We start from the raw sequence: 24421 nt of genomic DNA, 5'->3' as shown, positions 1-24421 counted from the left end.
GAATTTGTAAAAATTAGCTTTAAAGTTTATGCTTTGCTTTTTTGTTACTCCACTGAATCTCTTTGCGTTTGGTATATTTAAAAGTAAAAAAAAAATATTTGGTAAAACTATAAAAAATCCTACAAATATTTATTATTTATGTAACACTTCTGAAACTTTAAATGTAATCATCGTTTTAATGGAAAATTAGTTAAGTGTAAATTGATGTCTACAAGTAGAGAAATAAAAGCCAGAGAGTCTAAATATTCTGATAGTTATCCACTTCTTACGCAAAATTGATGAAAGGATACGGGCTTAGCACTACGCCAGTATGTAGTATAAGGTGTATTTTTTTAAATAATGTAACTTTCATGCACTCGGTTATAATTTAAGGTAACTCTTTAAGAAGCATTTTTCAATAGTGTCAACCGTTAATACGAGTTCACAAAAAAAATTCTTTAATTCTACGTCATGATAAAAACATATTCTAAATAAATGATTTATCTAAATGCACTATATTTACATCTATATTTATTGTCTTAGAAAACTCAAACACACAAAATAAATGCCATTTTTTATCAAAAAATACTTAATTTCAGAAATATATATATATATATATATATATATATATATATATATATATATATATATATATATATATATATATATATATATATATATATATATATATATGTCTGTAACATACAAGACATGAAAGCAATGATTTCTCAATAATATAGTATACCAATTTAAATAATTTTCCTAAAAAATTAAAATTAATTGAAGCTTCAAGCTCAAAGCATCATCATGGCTCATTTAAAATTAATTGTTCGTGGTATGTACGCCAAGCGGTATGTCCAAAGAGCAATCTGGTAGCATATCTTGTGTATTTTTCCATTATATTTAAATGGCGTGCACGAGATTAAATTTCTGATTTAATCTCGCGTAGTCCATTCTTAGCTTATCGACCAAATTAAACTGTTTCATGTGGCTAAGAGAATTTGAAACATAATTTCGGATAAATAAATCAAGATAGGAGAGAAAAGCGAAATCAGTTAATATTTTATGCAGCTGGTGAAGTCAAAATGAGGTTATCTGATATACTTTGTGCTATTATTGCAAAAATTAAAATAGTTTGCAGAAATAAAGTTATAGAAAGATACTAGTTACAGTATCAGTTCTATAAACAAGAACTTCTCTCACTGTCAACACCAAATGACAGTAGACAGGTAACGAAACCAGTATGCGCAATTTGGTTTAATCAGTCGGAGCACAATATTAAACAAGATAATTAAATGACTGAGATATCAGAAAAGGTGAATCTGGATAAGCTAGGACCACAGGTGGTAAAATGTGGAAATTCAATCGGAACTGATTTTCAAGCATTGAGAAAGTATAGGATAGTAGAAAGGCCATTATCGAAATTATAAAAATCTTTCAAAATATGACTTGATTATCAAAACTTATGGTGGGAAAATGATGAGCAGTGTTGAATGATTTGAGTAGAAGAATATTCAAACTTATGCGATGTTTTCCCAAGTGAAGAAAACAACTCTAATATCTTTATTTTTCGGACAGTTCCGTGTGTGCATATTGTAACTTTCTATTTTTTTTATTACCGTCGATGAACTACCTACCCAAATTTTGAGTTTAAGATTACTAATCTGAACCCTTGCAATTATGAACCAATCCAGAAGACAAGGTAACTCTTGGGTCAAGTATTGGGAGAAATTTGACTTCCAGGAAGACATTTTTAATGGAATCTGACTTGCATTTGCGTTGCACAGACAGGAAAACCGTGGAAACTTCCCACAATTAGTCTGATGGCAAAGAGACTCTAACCCATGACCCGTCTACTACTTAGAAAAAGAGCATTTAAGTTTTTTTTTTTTTAAATTAGTTTTGAACTAGTTTTTTTAAACAAACGCTGCATAAACTTTTTTGAAAAATTTCTAATATAGATAGGGATTGTTGTGCGAAAAAAATTGTAGAGTTCTTATAAAATACAAACTAAATAAAATTTCATAAAAGAAATTTAAATGGATTTTTTATTCAAATTCGAAATATTTATGCGCGACTATAATTTTTTATAACTTATTAACAAAGTGAGTTCATAAAAGATGGAAAAGTGACGAAATTTATTTCTTAAGTAGTTGTACATTGTTGTAAAAAAAGGAAAAGTGTTTTTATTGATTTTTGAATTATGTGTTAGAAGCATTTCACTGGTGATTTAGACTCCAATGTTTTGTAGTTAATTAAATCCTTTTACGGAATGATCTTTTCTTTTTATCTTTTGCTTTTAAATATTCATGAAAAAATCCTTTTTTTTAATGCACAAAATTTGTTCCATTTAAATTTAAATAAGAAAGGAATAACTCCCATTTAAAACAAAATTAAAAAGAAGGATTTTATTACAAAAACAAGAAGAAAGATTTTTAATTAAAACAGATATCCTTGGGAAATACAAAAGTGTTTCGTTTTTTTTTCAATTTAAAGGAACAAAAGTATTTTTATATATACTGATTGATTTTCTTGGAACTTCTTTTGTACTTCTTCATAAATCTATTTACTTATTTTTTTTATTTGTTTTGATCATTTTATAAAAGATAAAAAAAATCGAAGATATTTCATTTTTCTAACCACCAGTAGTTTGGCATATTTTTTTTCCATTTAAGAGGAATCTCTTTTATCTATTTTTCTTCGTTTTTAGTTAGTTATTTATTTCATATTTCTAAAAAGTATCTAAGAATTAAAATATCACTTTCGATTAAATAATAGAATGGAGTACGAAATTGATGCTAGTAAAAGATTTTTTTCCTGTTATATTTATTTATTATAACCATTATGTTATTAAAATTGCTTATTACTTAAACACAAAGGTACTTTTTTTTCAATTACTTTTTTTTTGTTCAATGAAGTTTAGTTTCTCGTCAGCTGTCTTCAATTTTATAATAACTCAAAAAAGTATTTTCATTTTGGCTCAAGGGGGCTATACCTTTTTCAAGAAGAAAATTGAACCCTGGTTGAAGTATTGGGAGAAATTTTTATGGAACTACTCCCCATTTAAGTTACATGGAGATGAAACCACGAAGATCTTCCACGGTTAGCCTGAAGCCAAGGGAACTCAATCCGGGATCCATCTAATACTGAGTACATTTTACGTCAGCACTTTGGTCGGTGGAGGCAGCGTGCGGAATTTTTATCGACCAGCAATCACGAGAATTCGAAACCATAAAACCTCATTGGTAGATGACCACTTTAACCCTATAGCTTGCGCTGCTCAAGAACTGCAGTTTGCCTTTACCGGACCTAAACTTAGATAAAAATAAATAAAAATTTAGACATTTGGTTTCAAAGAAATGGAACAGACCGGCTAGAAGAACAGTTTAACAAGATTATAATTATAACTAATACTGCTTGTAAATATATTTAAAGGGACTAATAAATTATTTTACTTAATTGATGCTGATATAAGAACCAAAAAGAGCGATGTAAATGATGAAATAAATACAGATAAAGATAAATGCTTAATAGAAAAAAATAAAAATGAATCATTACTATGTTTGCGTTGATATTGGTATTGAAAAAACGTTATAATAGTGGTTAAATAAAATAACTGAAGACCATCATTTAGGCATAACATTAATATTTTAAAGTTTAACTATTTTCTACATTTAAGATTTTTTAGCTAAAAGGAAATAAATGTATTGTAAAATTACAGTTTAAGTTTATTAGTTTGGAGCGAGTTGTGATTTCATTCTACCTATATGAATCTTCATCCGATGATGAATATTTTTGAGAAACATAATATGATAAAAAACATTTATGAAATCGATTGTACAAAAGATAACTCGGAATTGAGTAATAAATAGAATTGAATTTAAAATCGAATGACAACATGAAAGTTTTATCTCAATATTATGTTGTTTACACTATTCCAAAAAAAATTTTTTTTAAGATTTCCATTTAATATTTCAACTTATGTTTTTCGTTTGCCACTTAAATTTTTATAATCTATGATTTTGCTAATATGTCTAACTTTAAAAGGTTTTAGAAAATGGAGTTAAATGTAATAATACAATGCAGTAAATGTAAAACAACCGCTAAACCAAAACTGCTTTTCTATATTTAATATTAAAAAATCCTTCAAAATTAATTGCTTATTTTAAATTTATTGAACTTAATGAAATTTCCATTTACTTCTCTTATGAGTAATACAAAGGATTAAGATTTCTTGTTCATGCATTCACTAAGAAGGAACACAATTCTTGAACAGACAAAGCACATTAAATTTTATTCATATTAAAGAGCACATAAACGCTGCCTCTAGCTTCAATCAATACTCTTGATATGCAAATACATAGTTTTTCACACGTTGGGAGAATCGAAGAGATTTATTTTACTTAAGTTCGATTTAATCAGAGCATTTAATTAGAATAGGAATGTACAATTAATTTCACAAAATCTGCATTCGGCTAAACTATGCTAAGATAAAATGATATTAATCACTCTAGGTAAGTTGACCAAATAAATTCGAAAGAGAAACCTACCGCATCATTGGTAGCCACAGTTTAAATGATATTGCATGTATATTTAATTTCAAATTTTGTTAGATGAACTCTTAATTTATATTGTTACTTTTAACTTATAGTATGAGGCCAAACTCCGGAATATGCAAAACAGAGGCAAATAAAGGTTGAGTGTTAGTCGTCATGAAGGATTGGTATGGTCATTCTAGGTTACTTATCAATTCCATATTATTTTTAAAACGAATTCCACACTAACTTTTACTCATCTGTCTTCGCCTTAAAGTTTCCCATTACCACGACACTTATATAAGAGCTATATCAGTGGTATTAATACCATATTTTATTAAGTATCACTGACGACAATAATAATTTGACAATTCTTTACGGCCTTCGAAATAAGTATCCGTGTCAATTCGTCAAAAATGACTATAAAATATTAGTGTTGTTACTTTTAATTTCGAGAATTACAATCAATTATTTTTTTATGATTGAAAATTGACGTTAAAAATAAAATTGAAGTGTAATAAAAAGCTAAATTAGCGGGAAAATTTGCTTCTTCGTATATGAGAACCGTGAGGAAGTGCTATAATTTTTCTGACGCTGACAATCCTTAGTTAATTTTTATAATAGATATATATACTATATACATACTGAAATATTTTTTTCTTTCTAAAAGGCTTAAGTAATGGAAAACAAACTCTTATTTGGATAGGAGAAAAATAAAGTATTGCTATATTAATTACTCAAATCAATTACGGTAATAATTACTACTGATATTACGTTAATTGATGCTTTTAGTAGAATCTAGCATTTATACCAAGATATCTATTATACAGGCACTATGAAAATAGGTACTTACGGCTTATCAAAATGATTAGGTACCGGAAAAATTTTTTGATTATTTTTATTGTCTGGAACTTACCTCCAGAATTAGAATTAAGTCAAATGGTATAGATTATAATTAATCTGTATTTTAATGAGATGAACTTCTAGAATCATGTTTTGTTAAAACCATCCGGACGAGCATACAGAAATGAATAAAATAATTGTTACTTAATTAATTGTGTTGGTATGCTTCTATAGTTCTGTATTGTTGAGCAGAACCAATTTGTTGATTATTTACTATAATTCAATTCGTACAAAGAATAGGTTTTTAACTAGTATATAACATTTTTCACCGAATAATAAAATAGTAAACAATGCGTTAAATACATCAGAAATCTATTTTTTTTAAATTTTTTTTTTTACTTTCCTTCATAATATCGGAAAATCAAAATGAGTTAGGAGCAATCGCAGCTTGTTATAAGATTTTCCTCCAATTTAAAAATCGTATTCTTTTATTCCTAAAATAAAACAAGTTCTTATATGGAAGTCCATCAAAAAAAATTTTTTTGAGATAAAAATACAATTTTGAAATTCAATGCTTATTACTTTTCTCTTAGATAGAAAAATGCAATTTTTTTTTCTTTCTCTAAGATACAGGGAACTTTTTTTATATCGGCTGATATTTGTTTGGTATTGAAAACTAATGGCGTAACTTGATTTATGAATAATAATCAAATCAACCTTGCGTTTTTATCCTCAAATAAACCGGTTGATAACTGATTAAGGATTTAAGGATTAAATTATTTGTTTTTATATTTATCTTTTGCTAATAAAATATTTCGTTATTTTCATTTTACACTATATTTCAATTTTCATGTGAAATGCAAACTATTATCTCTAGAGATTTACACTAAGCAGTTAGTTATCGTCAACGAGTTTTCAAATCTGGACACAGCTCGAGATGCATGTTTGCGAAAATGAATACAGCTCAAATATCATGTTTTGAAAATAAATATAGCTCAAAATGCTTATTTCTGAAAGTGGACACAGCTCAGATTTGTTTAAGAAAATGAACTTAACTATTTAAGAAAATGGACATATCATTTGATTTCGTTTTACAAACTTCTTTTCTGCGCAGTATTTCTTTTAAAGTGTATTATTACTGAATGTTATTATAGTAAAATTAATGAATCGAATTAAATTTGGAATTATATAGTTTTCATCCTCATAAATCATGTGATATATTATTCAAACAAGACTTTTTTGAAAAGAATTTAAATCTCAACGGACGTTTTCACTAGGTTGCCGCAGAAACTATAAATTTACCGCAGTGGTTGCAAATTAGTAGGAATTTAGATTTATAGTTTAGAGTTATAACTAAAAAGATGTCGCTTGAAAAAGACCATATGCGTTCTATCTAGCCAAACAGACCGCAAAGCCTGGGAACTAATTTAAAATCCAGAGGCGTTTAATGACTCCATCTCTTTTTTGGAGATTTTCCTCATGGCTTTTGTGGGTCTTATAATACAAACTTCTATTTCTGCTGAAATTTATGAACTGATCTAAAACATTTCCAGAATCAAGTTTGATTTTTTTTTTAAAAAAATATCAAACAGGGAAGTGGATCGTTAAAGACAGTTGGGTTAGAGAAATTGGGACTAGGCCGCTGAATGATTAGGCTAAGAAAAGTAAAAGTAAGATCGTAATTCTTCTTTTAATTGTTAAGTTTCGGTTGAAAATTTAAAAAGAGAATATTTTTTGCAACGTCATTTTACACAAACACGGATTTAAAGCTGCTTCCTGAATTAGGAATTCACTACAGATGTGCTAAACATATTTTTGTGATGGAATATATTTTGTTTATCAAACACTGTCATCAGAAACTAAGAAGAAAAATTCTAAACTATTGATGATGACAGAGATTTGAAGAAACCATATGCTGATTTGTAAACAAATCAATTTAGACATTGATTGACTTGTGCAGCTTGTTTAAGATATTGTTTACTGGCTTGGAGAAGCTTATCAGGTGCAATGAAAACATTTTTTCCTAATAAATGAGATATAAATAACGGATGATTCGATTCCATTTATTTATTCTCGTAATACATTCAATCAAGTGGTAAGTCTTACTTTAACCTTTTAGAATTAATGTCTATTAACACTTCCAGAATATTTTTAGTGTTTTTATAATTACTTGCATCGAACATATGAACTGATTCTGCATAGATTGGTAAGAGTAATTTAGAAAAATAATCTTGGTAATTTTATTGATATCATACCATACAATTACCAAAAATAATTTAATGATATTTGTTTCTGAAATTCAACCTTCTTTACAATGTAAAGCTATACTAAACTAAACTCAGAGGCGCGACAGCCCATTGAGGGACTAGGCCTACTGCGCGCATCTCAGTTTTCCTGACCTTGGGCGATGGGGTGCAGGAGCAGATGCTCCGGTTATGTGGACAGCCGAACGTGAAATCCCCAGTGTTTAGTTCCCAGACACGCTTGGTACTGATTTATCGACCCACTGAAGGGATGAAAGGCAGAGTCCACCTTGCCCAGCCAGAGGATCGAACCCAGGACCTGTGGCAAGGGAGCGCGAAGCGCTACTACTCAGCCACCGGGCTTCACAATGTAAAGCTACGTGTGGCTATTTTGCATCAGTACTACCAAACCTCCCAATTTCCAATTTTATCCTGTTTTTCACCAATTATAATTACATTTCATACTAAGATACTTAAGTTATTCATAGCTATTTTTTTTTTTTTGGCAAACATATTTTTGTCCGTCGCAAAACATCACATGCGAGAGAAAACGGCTGAATTTGCCAAAGATAATTTGATCAAACATTTTCAAAATTTGAACCACACAGTATTTTATTTTAAATCCGTTTAAGTGCATTTATGTCCCACTAAGACAACGAAATCATATCTAGAAGTAAAAAAGCATGCTTATTGCAGCCTTTTAATTACGAGCAACAAAATTTTTTAAGCTATCCGGTAATATGAAAAACTTTAAAGCGAGAGACACATTTTTTAGCTACATATTGTTTGATGAAAATAAGTTTAGTTAAATTTAGAATCCTGATTTTAAAATATGCTATCAATGGCATTTTGTTCATACTTATTAATTAGGAAACATCAACCTTCATTCCCAATTTCTGAAACAAAATAATAATTTAGGTTCTTAATAATATTAGCAATTTTGCAATTGTTTAAAAATATTTAAATGTCAGAGAAGATAATTTATAGACATTGATATTTAGGAGAATATAATTAAAAAAAATCATAAATATTTAGAATAACTACATTAAAAATAAGTTACGAAATTAGGAGAATTTTAACTATTAATTATTTATGCATTTCATTTTAAGTTTTAATTTTCTTTGACTTTATTTATTTTTTGATTTTTTTGCTTGCCATTTTTGTGGAAGTAATAAGGCTGTTTCTATTTAGATGGCGAATTCTTATAAAGAAGTCTTAAACGACAGAAAAAACGTATTGCTGTATTATATTAACTGGGTCATTTCGTTTGCAATGTTGAATCGATTATTTACATAGCTGTTCATTTACTTCAGGAAACGCGTGGGAAATTATATTTTTTCCTTTTGTGTTTCTATGAGAATTTTTACAAATTCCAATATAATTTTATTAACAATTTTAAATTTTTGTAATTCACTTCAAAAAACTGAAGAAAACAGTTATAGAAAAGAAGGAATGTTTCGGAATTTGTCACAAAGGAATACTCTAATATTAGTTAGAGCTAGTTAGAGCGAAGGCTCCAATAATATTTAAAGTAAGTTAAATCGTTCTTGGAGCAAAAGTGCAAGCTTTACGCTGTTCTGACGTCACAGGGGGAAATCATAGCTTGGGCTTGACGAGAGTTTCTTCCAAGGAGTGAACCAGCCCTTCTATTCTCTCTTTAGCGCTGAGAGTGGCCCGTTTATTCCCAGCACCTACAGTACTTTTGAGAGTGTATTGAAATGGTTAGAGCTAAAATATACTTGAAATGAAAAAAGAAATTTTCTTAACAGATATATTTTAAAACAGCTATTTTGATGATTCTTTCTTAATACTTTTCAGAATTCCACAGCAATTGAGAAAATGAACTCCTTCTCAGTGATGATATTGATCATGTTTTTCCTTCAATGTTATGCCGAAAGAGAAAGTAAATATTTTTTTTTCCTTAAATTATGGAGTAATAAGTTTAGAACCATTTAATTGCATTAAGAACTGAATAGGGTGGAATCTGCAATTTTATCGCAAAACATTCACCAATTATACACTGATACAGTTTTTTTGCGATCCGTTTTTTTTCTTTGTACAAACTCTTGATCACAAAAGCAAAATTGTAACTTACACTAGTTTTTATATAATTTATTTATATATTGTCTTTGTTTTTTTTTCAAATAAGCTGTTTTAAATACTTGTTCATTCATTATATTCCATTCTTCTTATATATATTTTTTTAAATACAAAAGGATGTAAGGATCTTACAAGGCATAAAAAATCCATGTTTTGAGTTTTTAATGCAACAATTACTTATTTTGAGTAATGGTTTTTCTTAGCATTGAAAAAAAGTCTCATTTGCAGCTCCATATTATTATTTGACAGTAATGAAACACTATTATTTTAAAATGAAATTTAATTGACGACAAAAATCTATTAATTGAATTTCCAATATAAGTGATTTAAACTCCCCCAGTTTTAACAAGCTCAGATTTATTGCTACTAATAACAAATACATTATAATAACAGTTTTATAAATAACCAAATTTGCCCTGTGACACTAGACGTTTGTCTTAAAGTATAGTAATAACTGATACTCCAGCGTAATTTTAATATCCAATTTAGCAATAAGTTTTGTATAGGCAGACCAGGTATTTATTAGTAATGTTATACTTAGATACTTAGATTCGCGTTAACAGTACCAAATATTTATTTGTAATAAGAAAATTTTTAATAAAAATATAAATTTGAAACAAAAATTACAATATCTTCATAATAAAAAATAAAATACATTTAAATCAATGATTTGGTTGCTTTATTTTGTATTTTTTTTAAAATACATAAATATATACATTAAATTACTTCAAAATACTCAGAAAAATATTTTTTCGTTTCCTTTAAATATTTCTGTTTGCACCCATGTCAAAAAATAATTGATCGGGATTTTAGATTTAATATGTTTCCAGGCTGTAAGTTTCAGTTTTAATTTTACAGAACGTTTTAAGTGTAGTATAGACGCTTATGCTTCTTTAACATAGGTACAATAGACTCATTCCTAAAATTTCTACATTAGTTAAAATTAATTTTCGGATTGATATTTAATATTTAGCTTTTTTATAACCAGCACTGGAAAGTCGACCCAATTTTTAATTCCATCCCCTGAGTCTTCGCGGCTCGATGTTTCAATTAGATCATCTGTCTAAAAAAATCCTGATTATTTTTTTTTTGATTTCGATTGCGTTAAATTTAATGAAGTCAGAGTCGGAGCCCGCTCTGTTACAGAAAACGTGAAATGTATTGCAAAGTTTAAGTAAACAGACAAATGGTAAACTATATCTATTCCAAAAATATGGGCAAATATGAAAGGATAACTGAATTATGAATGGTTATTTAAATCAAATCTTTTACAAAGATAATAAAAATTTAAGACTTTTATTTTTAAGTTGATATGTTTTATTTGTTATATTTTTGACAGTAGCTTTTTCCATCGATTCTTGATTTATAATCACATAATTATGGCCCGCCTCATGATCCTTATTTCAGATAAGAAAATGGCCGTTCTAATCTTATTAATAATTAATTTATTGCTCTGTATAAAAATATATTGCATTTAAATAATATTTGAAGTAATTTGTAATTTTTGACTTTATAGTGATACCCCTAGATGATGAGGACTGCAGATCCGATGGTTGCCGGTTCAAATCCCCCGCAGCGTATGGATGTCTCTCTCTCTCTCTCTCTGTGTCCTATGTCCTTTCTTCTTTGTGATTGCGTGAATGTAACCCGCCCTATAAACGGCTTTGTGGTTGTTTGACGTGGGCGACGCTGCTCCACCGCCGTGTCTTTGCCATGGGTGCCCATTGGTTAACGATAAGACAGTAGCAATTCTAGCATTTCTGAGGCCAAAGGGGAATAGACCCAAGTGCCCGCCATTAACTAAAAAAAAAATAATAATAATAATAATCTTTCATCCTTTTTATTAGTGCCATTATTTCCTTGCATCAATGTAATCAACTAAGCACTTTTCGAAATAACTTCATCTTATCCCATTGTAGTAGAACTTCTTATAACTTCTAAATAGCTTACATAATATGAATAGAAATAACGAATTCTAAACAATTGTTTGAATTAATTTGTAAGAACACTTATACATTTTAGGTAATTTTTACCTAGTTTTTAATGCAAAAAATGTTTGTATACAATAAAATCACTTATGAGATTTGTGAAGTGAATGATAAAAAACGAAAAATATAAATGATTTTGTAATTTTAATATTTATTTGCTATATATTTAATAAATTATTCAATTATGTAAGAAAACAGATGCGAAAGGCTTTTACAATTATAAACATTAATTGCTTACATGCAGTTTATTAAAATAAAGTCGTTTAGTGAAGTTTTAGTTCTTTTAAATTTTTAGTTAATATAGTTGTAAAAATCCTCAAGTTTATAACTTTCTTCTCCGAGAACAATTTAGCATCAAAGAATTTAATTGAATGTACGGTTTAATGGCACAAGGTCCAAAAAATGACATGCTGTGCCAAGCAAATGATTTTTTCTAATGAAGTATCATAAATTTGAAATACTTATGTTTATGATAACCTGATATAAAAAGTATCAAAATACTGTCTGCATCTTATTTTCTTGTTTACTAAAGATATGTATTATAAGTGAGTTTATAAAAACATCAAAATTTAGTAGTTATATGAGCATTTATCAATTTTTTGTCTGAATTTAATTTTTTAGCTCTAAATTTAATTGATTGTTCAGATCAACTCATCTTCATCGATTGTCAAAACAATATTACTTTTCGTTTCAGTGACCAACAAGACGTGATTTTTCAACCACATAAAATTGTTACCAGAAGAACAAGGTGTAATTCCTCATGTGTTGGAATTCCAACGACTGATTATTGCAGAACCTGTTGGAAAGTTGGTTAATTCATGCTCATGCATCGGTGTTAATATGCAACAGCATATATCTAGTGGCAATGATGCTATTTATACACATGGATATTTATGAATATAATAAAAATGAATGTTAAATTAAATTTAGTATGTATTTTTTTTAATATTAATTTACTTTAAAAATTCATCTACGAGTGCTTTTATTTATAATTCTGAGGAGAAATAGTGTGCCCGGGCAATTAAGACCGCCTCGGGAATTTAAGATTGAGTCAAAGAACGTGAAGATCTGATCATTCGATCAAAGGTTATTCAATGTTCCCTATTTTGGTTCACTATACATGCGTATTCATGTACGTAAGTACATGTAATATTTCAATGTGTGTCTGTACAAGAAATATATGTATTTACAATGTATGTATGTCAAATTCTCTAGCTATCATGGGTATGTGTTTTCACCGAGAGAGATGCGAACCATCGTTTGCTAATTTTCATCTTATATATGGAATTTATTTATGAAACTAAGTTAAAAGTTATGTTTAAGGAAAGTTTATCACAATTAAAAAGAGTTTATAAAAGTTAAAGTTCATTTTAAAATTACCATCAATCAAAATTTTTATCTAAAATCTATGAAACTCAATGTAATATTGTTTCAAAAAGCAAACGATGATCTTGTTTTAAATTTCTAAATATAATCTTACATAAATAATTACATTTTTTATTACCAACTAAATTTTCAATAATCTATGCACTATATTATACATGAGAAAACTGAAGCATTTTATTTTAATACGTAAAAAATAGTTCTGATTTAAATATTATTAAAATGATAAAGAACAATTTAAACTAATATTTGGGTACTTGCAATTCAAGAGGATGTTTACTGATGCATGCAGACTGATGACAGTGTAAACGGAATTTTCCCCAGATCAATTTATGATACTAGAATTGCTTGTAGTATAAACAAGTTAATCACATTCGAAGCATTGCATCATCTCGAATTTTTGAATGCCTTTTTTAGTGACTAGAATGATATATATGAGGAGCTCAATTTGCAAACAGGGAATATTTTCATATTGGTACGTGTTCGTGTCAGCTATAATCGCGAAATGAAATTAATATATTTAAAAAAAAATTGCAATTGCTTTCAAATCGACATAATAAAATGATTCATTTACTTAATGCCAGGTCTCTTAGCCCTGCGCAAGAATCATGGTTACATACATAGCCATTTTTAAATATACATAAATCACAATACTACAAGGTATGAAGAAAAAAAAAACATACATTTGATTTTTTTCCCATCTTTCCTTCTTTATTTTGATCTTTTGTTCACCTATTTTTTAATTAATTTTTTTATTATTTTTATTTCAAAAAAATAAAAATAATTCTATGGAATATGTTATGATAGACACAGAAACGATAATATCGAAATGTTATCATAAATACGTAAATTTGTAAACTGTCACCTACCATCTTGGGGTATCCCAGTTACTGTTCAACATTCGCCTCAGGACAATCTTAGAATTTCACGTGTTCTACTCTAGAGAAATATTTCCAGGGTTGAGTAGGACACATTACTGACAGAAAAGCAAACAAGTCTCACGAATCGCATGTTAAAAACTTCTATTTAACTTCCCCTGCAAGTAAATAATTGAGAACATTTCAATGTCACAGTTAGAAATATAATTTTTCAGTGACACACTCACTTTTGACATAAAGTCTATTTTGTCTTCATCTCAAAGCCTTAAATATTTTTTTTTTGTAAAATATCGAAATTTTAAGAATAATAAACTGATTTGGATGTGGTACGTATTTAAAGAACATGTAGGATACACTGTTTGTTAGTCAGAAAGAAAAAAAAGTTATAACAAGTAATTTGTTTTGAAGTAATTTATACAATATTGAAAATATTGTCACTTAAATGTGAAAAATTATACAGTCTTATAAGCTTTCATAGATGTACGTTGAACTTCGAGTATAACTGTAATTACACAGAAATATGCAATATAGTGTTGAGTTAGGCAAAAAAAAAATTATAAATATTGAATATCTGTCATAGTTAATGGATTCGTAAAGTTTAAACTTAATGGTAATTTAATGCAGGAAGAAAAAACAGGTGGTAAGAAACTATTTTCCTACATTCAAATGTATAATTCAATTTCGAATGGGTGTTTTATCACTATATATGTATCAAATTAAAGGAATAGCTTAAAAATATTCCTTAAGTATAAAGTAATTTCGTAACAGTCTGACGTGAGCCAGAGGGTCACGAAGGTTAAGACTCTACAATGTTGAGACCAACAGCATGGTTATGGTCATCATTGCGCACAAGTCGCTTTTATTTCCCACAGAAACTGGTATCCATTAATATAAAGATAAATACATTTGCTTTATGTCACTTTAAGTCACCACTGAAGATCCAATTGCAGTTTATAGCCATTTCAGGTTTTCACTTTTAACTACACCGCCATCCAAGCTCATAATATAATTAGCATTTTTTTAAAGGAAATGTGCGAAACATTTAAAGATTACTTTAAGTTTTAAATTAGGGACAGCTCGTGAGTTCAATTTTACTGAGTTACAAAATTCCATCAGTTGATGTTATTCTAAATGTATAGTATTGTAATGCAAAGGTTAATAGTTCTCTCTATTAAAGAATGTTAATGATTATACTAACAGAAAATCATTATTAAATTATATTTTTAATTGTCAAAGATGAACAATACTATTGTGTAATTTTTACTCGCATTTTTAATTATTGCATAGTTTTTCAGCCCCTTAAATAGATTTCGGCTAATTTTCCGTAATCTATCTAATTTTAGTTATTTAGGCTTATTTACTTATTTTATTTATTTAGTCTTACTTATTTAGTTTTACTTATTTAGTTTCATTCTAATTTTTTCGTACCAGTTATTATTTTATTTATATGCTCATATTTTTTATCGAATATTATATATTTTAACTACTTTTAATGAATTTCTCCCAAGAAAAAAGGTATCATCGATCTTGTGAGTTTAATGCTAGTTCAATTAATGTTCAAAGTTATATTCTAATCATGTTCAAAAACTATTTTTAAAATATATATATATATATATTTTCAATTGGCAAATGTTGCACATAACGTAGAAGTTATTGACTTAACAGTCGGGTTAACAGTTCTGCTAAATGTAAACAACATGAACAACATAAGTTAGATTTTTGATCATTGAGTTACCTTGTAATTTTATTGTTTTTTGGTGAATTTTTTAAGGGTAATTGCCTTCAGACATAAAAAAAAAAAACAATAAGTTGCATGTAGTTAAAAATGCACTCGGTGTAACAAAGTTAACCAGTTCTGTAAACAAAAGAGGGAAACATTACTAGGGAGCTTTGATCAAATCCACATAAACTGAAATCAGTTTTGTAGCTTCAATTTAAAATTATATGTTCTTAATGTAACTTTAAAAAAAGGATTATCACGAACATGCATGAGGAATGCGTAACTTGAATTTACCAGTAAAATTTGAATGTAAAGCTTATTAATTCACATGAATCTTAAATGTGTATAAACCACATTATATAAACAATGAACCAAGTCCTGAAACGTCACACAACTAACATATTCTCAGTATTTCTAGTAAAGACGGAAAAAAGTCAAATCCCGTAACCGTGGTAATCTAGATTCGTGTATGTCCGAAGTTTAAGGCACATCCGCCCAAATCATCCATCATTTTATTTCTTGGATGGCTCTCTAAACATCTAAAGAATGGTCTAATTAATTTCCGTTGTTCGCAGATGACTTGGGAAGACACTCGATGGTTTAATTTATGACCCACCATGTCCGTTGAAGCATTAGAGTCCTCCTTCCATAAGTCACACAGAAAACATCATTCAACATTAGATATAGAATCATCGATTTACCTAAACTATTTTTAGATTATATCTTCCTTGTAATTCGATGGCTCATTTTTAAACAACCTTAGATTGAATTCGATTATTTTATTAATCCAGTCACACGTATCGTTTGATCACAAACAGTTATAACATGCTAATAATCCTTTTACTAAATTTTACTTTTACAATTGAGTATTTTCGGACGTATTTTCTGTGAAAATGACACATAGACTAGCAGGTATAAAATGTCTTTCGAGGCGAGTTCATTAAATAAATTATTTTCAGTAAAATGAATCTGACTTTAGTTTGAAAAGTTTTAATTCCCTACCCCTTGGATTCGACAGAAATATTCATTAAACACAAATAGTGCTCATTATTTGAAAAATAGAATGATTCCTTTTAAAAGAATAATGGAATATAAGTAGTTTATGAAATTAAACAGAGCGGTTAAACTAACGGCTATATAACGGTAATTACGAAATTCGTCTAGTAATGAAGAGTATAATATTTTCGAATAATAAATTTTTTAGGCATCATTTTCGACGTTATTCCATTAGTAGTAGACGGCGAGATATAAGGGACGGAAGTGAGCTTATTTCTGCCCGCCTACAAACCAGAAGTGACGTCATAGTCAACCGGTGCTTATTTCTGCTCCAATCGGAAGTGTATTATTTCTGCCCACCCATAAACCGGAAGTTGCTTATTTCTGCCCGCCTGAAAATCGAAACTTCGTCTGCAACGTCATGGGGAGCTTATTTCTTTTTTTTTTAAGCCTAATATAATTTTTGTTTCGGTTTCTGTTTTTAATTTAGTTTCGTTTTTTTAAATATTATTTAATTTATTAGTTTTTTGAGGGTGGCAACACTTATTATTTTTAATATTAGTTTTTAAGGATGGCAACACTTAGAAACTTTGTTATTTGGGGAGATATTGTATATTATGAAGTTATGACGTCATCTCTTATTACGTAACACATAAATGACATCATACTTTTACTCTAGTGGCGCCATCTATGTGAGAATTTTAGAAATAAAATAATTTTAAATCTATTTTAATATTTAAATCTGTTTTAATATTATTTATTAAATATAATTAAGGCTGAGGATCGAACTCACGCCGTCAAAAAGCCTTCGTGGGTCAGTAGTTGGATATCATAACCACTGACCCACGAATACTTGGTTAGATATGTGTTAATAAGTTAAACTTTTGTATTCTGAACACGTGTATAAATGAAAAGGATTTGATATCGATATCATCCTATAGTTTCATCGATATATTTTTCACTTAACCTTTGACAGTTATTAAATAATTATTTCTGCCCCTCTAAATGTTATTATAACTTTCTCTGGGTGGCAACGGTACAGACCATACACGTGTTAATTATTACATAATAAATAAATGATATCATGCACATGCTTTTTATTCTAATGGCTCTATCTATACTTAAATATTAAAAAGAAAATATATTAATAATTCTTAATTTTAGTTATTTTTTAATATAAATATAGATGATATAATAGACTTTAATTATTATTAACCTAATCAATATTAATGAATACATTTAAATAAATTGATTCTATATTAAAATAAAAATTGTATTAAGTATGTCTAAAAATTGTATTAAGTATGGTACGAATATTAAAAGTATCAGACTTAAAAGGCATATTAATTTTAAGTCAATGAATATTATTTTATAAGATTAGATATTTATCACCTTCGTTTGGATTTACGGTTATCAATGTAGTTCTGTTATTTTTGAACCCAGGAGACAAGGGAACTCCTAGATCTTGAGACAATACATGTCTTCGAAGTGGACTTTGTGAGTACCCATGTTATATGAAGAGGAAAACCACGAAGACCTCCTACGCTTAGTCCGACGACAAGCAGTGGGCTAGGTTTTGTTAATCAGTATCCTGTGAATGTACAGAGATCAGAGGAAAAACTTATAAGGTTTTACTTCGAAAAACTAGAAAATTTTTACAAAAATAAAATTATTTTCTTAAAAGTTAGATATTATTTTTACAAAAATAAAAATATTAGAAAGTTTCCCTGAATAATAAAAAATTTTTCCGAAAATTGGAAAATGTTAATAAAAAGTTTGAAATATTTTTACAAAACTATAATCTATGATTTAATTAATCTATTACGCAATCACACTAATGATGAAAAAGGAATATGATATTAGCAATGAATGGTTGTTAGTTGAAAACTGGACAGATGCCTTTGATTTCACCTAATTTTTAGTTTTGCAAGAGCTCCAACACGTATTAATATAGATTTTTAAGAAATATAAATTTTATTCATTTTCTATAAAATCATTTATGAAAAAAATTATTATCTAATTAAAAACTAATGAATAACAATATATCTGCGATGTTCATTCAATCATATATTTAAATACATTAATAAACTTTTTTCATCTTTAAACTTATAATTTTATCAACTAAATTAATTTTATTAAAATATAAAATTACTTATTGTTTAATCTCATGAAAAAATATTTGAATTAATTTTTATTAGAAAATGAATAACGGCATATTTACATTATATTATCAATTATATATTAAATTTTCCTTAAAATTACAAATGAATTAATATAAATCTAAGTAACATATAATGGGAATTTTTACCGCTTTAAATTAATTTATAATCAAAACATATTCATTTTATTATTATTTAATATTATAATAATGCAAATAACTTACTTTATTTTCAAATTAGTAGTTCCTTTGAAAAAATAACTATTTAAATGATACAGATTACAGAACTTGGGAGAGTCATATGCTATCGATTTTCTCACAAACTTTTGCAACGGAATTTCTGTCCAGGACGTTTGGGGTTTATCCATGCTTTATTAATTAATCATAATATAAAGTATTACATAGTGCTTCATACTGATTACAGAGAGAGAGGATTTCTCATGAAATTTAAGAAGATAAATCTTACTATATGACATTTGAGTTTTATCCGGTATGGAACATTTTATCAATAAGTGAGAATTTAAAGTATATCACTGATTATTGAGCTTGGGATTATTACTATTTCTCACAAAATTTAACAAGATAGATTTCCGTATTCTTTAAGTTTTATCTGTATTTTATTAGTTAATCACAACTGTAAGGATATAGTTTATCTATATACATGAGGATATGGGAAGAACATAGTTAGAGCTTATCTATGAGCAATAGTGTTGATAACAATCAGTATATATAGAGCTGCTTCACGGTTGATAATTATGTTGGAAATATTGTTCCCTATTCCCTATGTTGTGGTTGTAATTTTTTGTGTAGCAATATTTTTTGTTATTATTGATTTGCGTTGAGTGAATTACCTGACCAGCTATGTCTAAGCGAGGAAGAGAGTCTGATTCTGAAAAAAAAGTAAGTGATATTCCTTTCATTATTTTATTAAACAATTTCTATTTAATTAATTCTTTTGTTTTATTTTACTATTATTTTTTTTATTTTACATTTTTAATTATATTTTCTTATATTCTTAAAAGTATAAGGAGTATCTTAAGTTTTATTTGTGTTCTACCTTTAAGCTGTTTTTATTTTACATACTATTAGTTGTAATTTTTCTGTATATTCAAAAGTTAGCGAGTATTGAGCTACATTAGAGCTTTTTAAATTTATTTATTTACTTTTGAGTTTTGATTTTAATTATATTTACTTCATTCTTAATGTCCATTTGTTTTTTTTTTTTTGAGTTAACAAACTGATTTTATTTATAAAATTCTCAAAGTTATTTTTATACTTGTATATTTGAGTTAATTTACTAAATTTTTTGTTAACTTCATTTATAAAGATAGTGAAAAAATTTTATAGCATGATGATGATGGAACTGAATTTAGTGAACCAGGTTTCGACTTTAATGAATCAGATGATGAGGTAATAATTGTATAACTTTTGTTATTTGTTATTTATATTTGTAATTTATATTTGTTATTGTATAATCTTTGTTTGTTATTAATTGTTATTTGACATTAATATTTTTTCAATCAATAACTCTAATTTAAGGATTTGGGAGAACTTACTCAGGAATTTCTTAGTGGTGGTGATGAGTTTAGTTCTGATACTCAAATGTTTCTGGAAGACGAAGGGAATTTAATGGGAGAAATCTCGCAAGGCTTCGCGGAAGCAACACAAGTTTTCCAGAATCTACCGCTTTATTATCAAGTGGGATCGGGATTTGAGATAATATTTAACTCCATATCATTTTTTTTCTTATCAATTTTATTGTTATTGCTCATCTGTTAATATATTTTAATAATTTAAATAATTATTAAAATTTCTAGCGATTTCTAGCATTATTTAAATTTTATAGCGATTATGTAGCAGATTATTAAAATTTCTAGCATTTTATTAATTTCTAGCAATTTTTAATACTAGTATTATTTTTATATATTTCAACAGAATTGTCCTGGCCCGTCTACTGCAGGGTGTGCTTTTGTTGAGAGGGAAGATTCAGTACCAATCAATGTAAGATCCTTTTGATATATTTTCTTCTTTTTTTGAAATCTAACAATGTATTAAGTTACTTATAATTTTTTTAAAACTCTAGTTAAGACCTGCCATTATGCTCGAGCAATTGTCCCGAAGGCGTACGGAAAAATACAGAGGGGATGAGGTGTCCTACAGAGCAATCGTAGATCAAGAGAGGCTACCTGCTGATTTTGCGAATACCCCTTTGGTAGATGTGTCAATAGGTTTAGTTCGGCAACTCTTTAGAAATTTTGAAGAAGGTTTCCTGGAATTTAAAGGCGAACGATTTAATAAGAATTTGTATTCAAGCTGATGGTCTCGACAAACTGATTTCCACCACATTGATGCCCGTCTCTGAAATGACAGTCGAGAAAATATTGTCTGCGGTGATGAAGGTGCTGCAGTCGACGAACACTATTGAATTGGACAATGGTTTCCTCATTGATGTTATTACCATATTACGTGACGTAGGAGCTGGTAGACAACAGCGAGTAATTAACGAGCAAGAGGATGGGTTAAAGAAAAGGTCAATTTTGACAATTCCAATGGATGATGAAGGATTATGCTGCGCAAAAGCAATAGTTTACGCTATTGCTCATTTAGAGAACGACAGGACGGCTATAGAAGCAATGAGAAAGAGAACGCGGCCCGCTCTTATGAACAGAGCGAAAGAATTGGATCGTGCTGCTGGTGTACCGTTGGGACCTTGTACATACCGGGAGATAAAGCTATTTGAAAATTATCTGAATATTCAAATCGTAGTGATTTCATCTACAAATTTAAACAAGGTAAGAATGTTTTTATTATTTATTTAAAATTAGCAACTGCATAATTTTTTTTTCTTCATTTTAGAATTGTGGGAAAAAATACTTAATTTTAATATATAATATTATTTATCGTGTTTTTCATTTCAGATTATATAAAGCATAGATGACGCTAGTAAATTAAGCGTAGGCTTTAATTACCAATTGCTCTGGAAAAATTATAATGTATGATAATTTCAATGTATAATATTATTTATTGTATATTTCATTTCAGATTTTAAAAAGTATAGATGAAGCAAGTAATTAAGCGTAGGCTTTAATTAGCAATTTCTCTAAGTAATTAATTTATTTCATTTCTTATTAGGTTTCATACAAAGATGACACACCAAGGCCCAGGCGTATAACGTTGTGGTTACACAATAATCACTTTGATGTGATTAAAAGCTTGTCCGGTTTTTATGCTTCCAATTTTTACAGCGAAATGTGCGATAAGCCTTGCAAAAATATTGAAGACCACCGTTGCTTGAAAGCTTGTTGGATATGCCGAAGGGATGATTGTGCTACAGACGACATAAAGAAAAGGTGCCCAGACTGTAATCGACTTTGTCAATCACAAGATTGTTTCATTGCCCATAAAGCGAAAACTGGAAACCAGCAATTATCTCTTTGTGATAAGGTATAATTTCTTAATGATATTGTAATTATTACTTTTCCGTGATATTTTTTCCCAGATTTCTTACGTTGTCTATTTGTTTTAGATTTATCAATGCGGAACATGTAAGAAAGTCCTACAGCGAAAGATGTGTCCTCCCTCTGAGCATAAATGCTATAACACAAAATGCCCTTCCTGTAAGAAGTTGATTGTCGCATCAACCCATAGATGCTTTCTGAAGAAGACGGATTCGAAATCACCTTCTGATAAACTAATTCTTTTCGACTTCGAAACTGACCAGTCAACGGGTGACCATGTGGTGAATCTGGCTGTGGCCCAAACAGCAGACGGTACAGAGTATGTATTCAAAGGCTACGATGCTTGTGACCAATTTACTGGGCATGGCTGTTTGACAAACAACATAAAGGATATACTGCTATAGCACATAATATGAAAGCGTAAGTAATTAGTTTTTTTAATTTTAAGGAATTGTTTGTATTTACGGTTAAAAAAATTTTTTTTTAATTAATTCAGTAAAATGTAATTTATTATTATTTTTCTTTGGTTTCGACGGGCAATTCATTCTAGCCTGGCTTATTGAACAAGGAACAAAGCCAGATATCATTCCAGACGGCAGTTTACTCATGATGATTCATCACAAGGGATTGCAGTTGCGCATTATAGTCTCCATCAATTTCATGCCAATGCCGTTGTCAAAACTTCCCATTACCTTTGGTCTTGAGGAATTACACAAGGGGTTTTTCCCTCATTATTTTGACACCCCCCAGAATCAAAATTATATTGGCCCTGTTCCAGATGCTGATTATTATTCCTCAAATTCTATGAATAGCAAGGCTCGAGCGGAATTCTTTAAATGGTATGAACAACAAAAGAATAAAATCTGCAACTTTAAAGAAGAAATTTTAGCTTATTGCAGGCAAGTAAATTTTTTTATTATTATTTTTGTCTACATAATTTTTTTATTTATTTGATTTAAAATATCATTTTATTCTATAGATCTGATGTTGATATTTTGCGACGTTCCTGTCAAATTCACCAAAAAGAGTTCTTAGATGTTGGAGGTGTCGACCCTTTCCAGTAAGCATATGCTTAGAGTGTTTTTAAAGTAACTGTAAATTATATGTAAGTGAACTTAAATAATGGGTCATTTATATTTTAGGTACGTTACTATTGCCTCAGCCAGTATGACAATTTTCAGAAGTGCCCATATTAAAGAAAAAACTATTGCTATGGTTCCAGTTCAGGGATATACTTCAAAAGTTTACTACAATACGGACTCCATCCGATGGTTAGATTTTTTATCAATGAAAGAAGGTGTTACTATTGCCCACGCCCTTAATGGAACAGGGGAAGTGAAGATTCGTGGAAATTATGTGGACGGATTTTGCGAAGACACCAACACTATATATCAGTATCATGTAAGTATTGACTCTATTGATCGTAATAATTTATATACTATTATTTAGATTATATTTGTATGCATATTTTTAATTATTATTTTCAGGGGTGCTTCTACCATGGTTGCTTGAAATGTTATAATGCAGATCAAATCCATCCGTTTAAAGATATGACTATGGGAGATCTAAGGCAGACTATTGAGGACACCACCGAGAAATTAAGGTCCTTAGGTTACAACGTAGTAGAGTGCTGGGAGCATGAATTCCGAAAGGAAAAGTTGACGGATGAAGAGTTAAAATTATTTTTACTCAGCCATAAGGTGAAGGAACGCCTCCTGCCCAGAGATACTTTTTATGGGGGCAGAACAAACGCCATAAAACTTTTCTACGAAGGAGAGGCCAAATATGTTGACTTCACTTCGCTTTACCCATGGGTAATATTTTTATTTTGAAACTTAAATGTTTTATTTCTTAATTTTATTTGTATAATGAACACTTGAGTTATTCACAAGTCATTTTATCCATATTTGTTTCGTTTATTTAGGTAAATAAGTACTGCAAGTACCCCGTAGGTTACCCCATCATTATCACTGAAGGGTTCACTTCCCTTTAAAACTATTTTGGTGTCGTAAAATGTACCATTGTGCCACCAAGGAAATTGTATCTTCCAGTTCTCCCGTATCGCTGCAATAAGAAGTTGATGTTTCCTCTGTGTAGGAGTTGTGCAGAAATTCTACAACAAACCCCATGCACCCACACC

At 28.9% G+C, this 24421-nt stretch overlaps 2 protein-coding genes and 2 long non-coding RNA genes across 5 annotated transcripts; 3 read left to right on the top strand and 1 right to left on the bottom strand.

Moving 5' to 3' along the window:
* The first annotated feature begins 7381 nt into the window (after positions 1-7381).
* On the top strand, positions 7382-12613 carry LOC122272403 (uncharacterized). 2 transcript variants are annotated; one of them, XR_006226252.3, is made up of 4 exons: positions 7382-7452; positions 9419-9503; positions 11217-11277; positions 12383-12613. It is a non-coding gene; the product is annotated as an uncharacterized LOC122272403 (long non-coding RNA). The 2 variants fall into 2 exon arrangements; XR_011636393.2 differs by lacking the exon at positions 7382-7452 and adding an exon at positions 7493-7563.
* LOC147808097 (uncharacterized) lies at positions 10379-14267 on the bottom strand. Its single transcript, XR_015434719.1, has 2 exons — positions 13941-14267; positions 10379-11500 (listed from the first exon to the last, which is right to left on the bottom strand). It is a non-coding gene; the product is annotated as an uncharacterized LOC147808097 (long non-coding RNA).
* A 7351-nt stretch (positions 14268-21618) lies between these two features.
* On the top strand, positions 21619-22696 carry LOC139425243 (uncharacterized). Its single transcript, XM_071179188.2, has 2 exons — positions 21619-22267; positions 22350-22696. The coding sequence occupies exons 1-2, from the start codon at positions 22073-22075 to the stop codon at positions 22683-22685; spliced, it is 531 nt and encodes a 176-aa protein (XP_071035289.2). The 5' UTR covers positions 21619-22072; the 3' UTR covers positions 22686-22696.
* A 194-nt stretch (positions 22697-22890) lies between these two features.
* On the top strand, positions 22891-24113 carry LOC139424882 (uncharacterized). The gene is made up of 4 exons (XM_087166868.1): positions 22891-23180; positions 23261-23341; positions 23424-23682; positions 23769-24113. The coding sequence occupies exons 1-4, from the start codon at positions 22891-22893 to the stop codon at positions 24111-24113; spliced, it is 975 nt and encodes a 324-aa protein (XP_087022994.1).
* Positions 24114-24421: the final 308 nt, after the last annotated feature.

Source organism: Parasteatoda tepidariorum, chromosome 6 (assembly GCF_982258835.1).
Source record: "Parasteatoda tepidariorum strain Cologne lab strain chromosome 6, Ptep-v5.0, whole genome shotgun sequence".
Classification (NCBI taxonomy): domain Eukaryota; kingdom Metazoa; phylum Arthropoda; class Arachnida; order Araneae; family Theridiidae; genus Parasteatoda; species Parasteatoda tepidariorum.
This window is presented reverse-complemented; position numbering and strand designations above follow the sequence as displayed.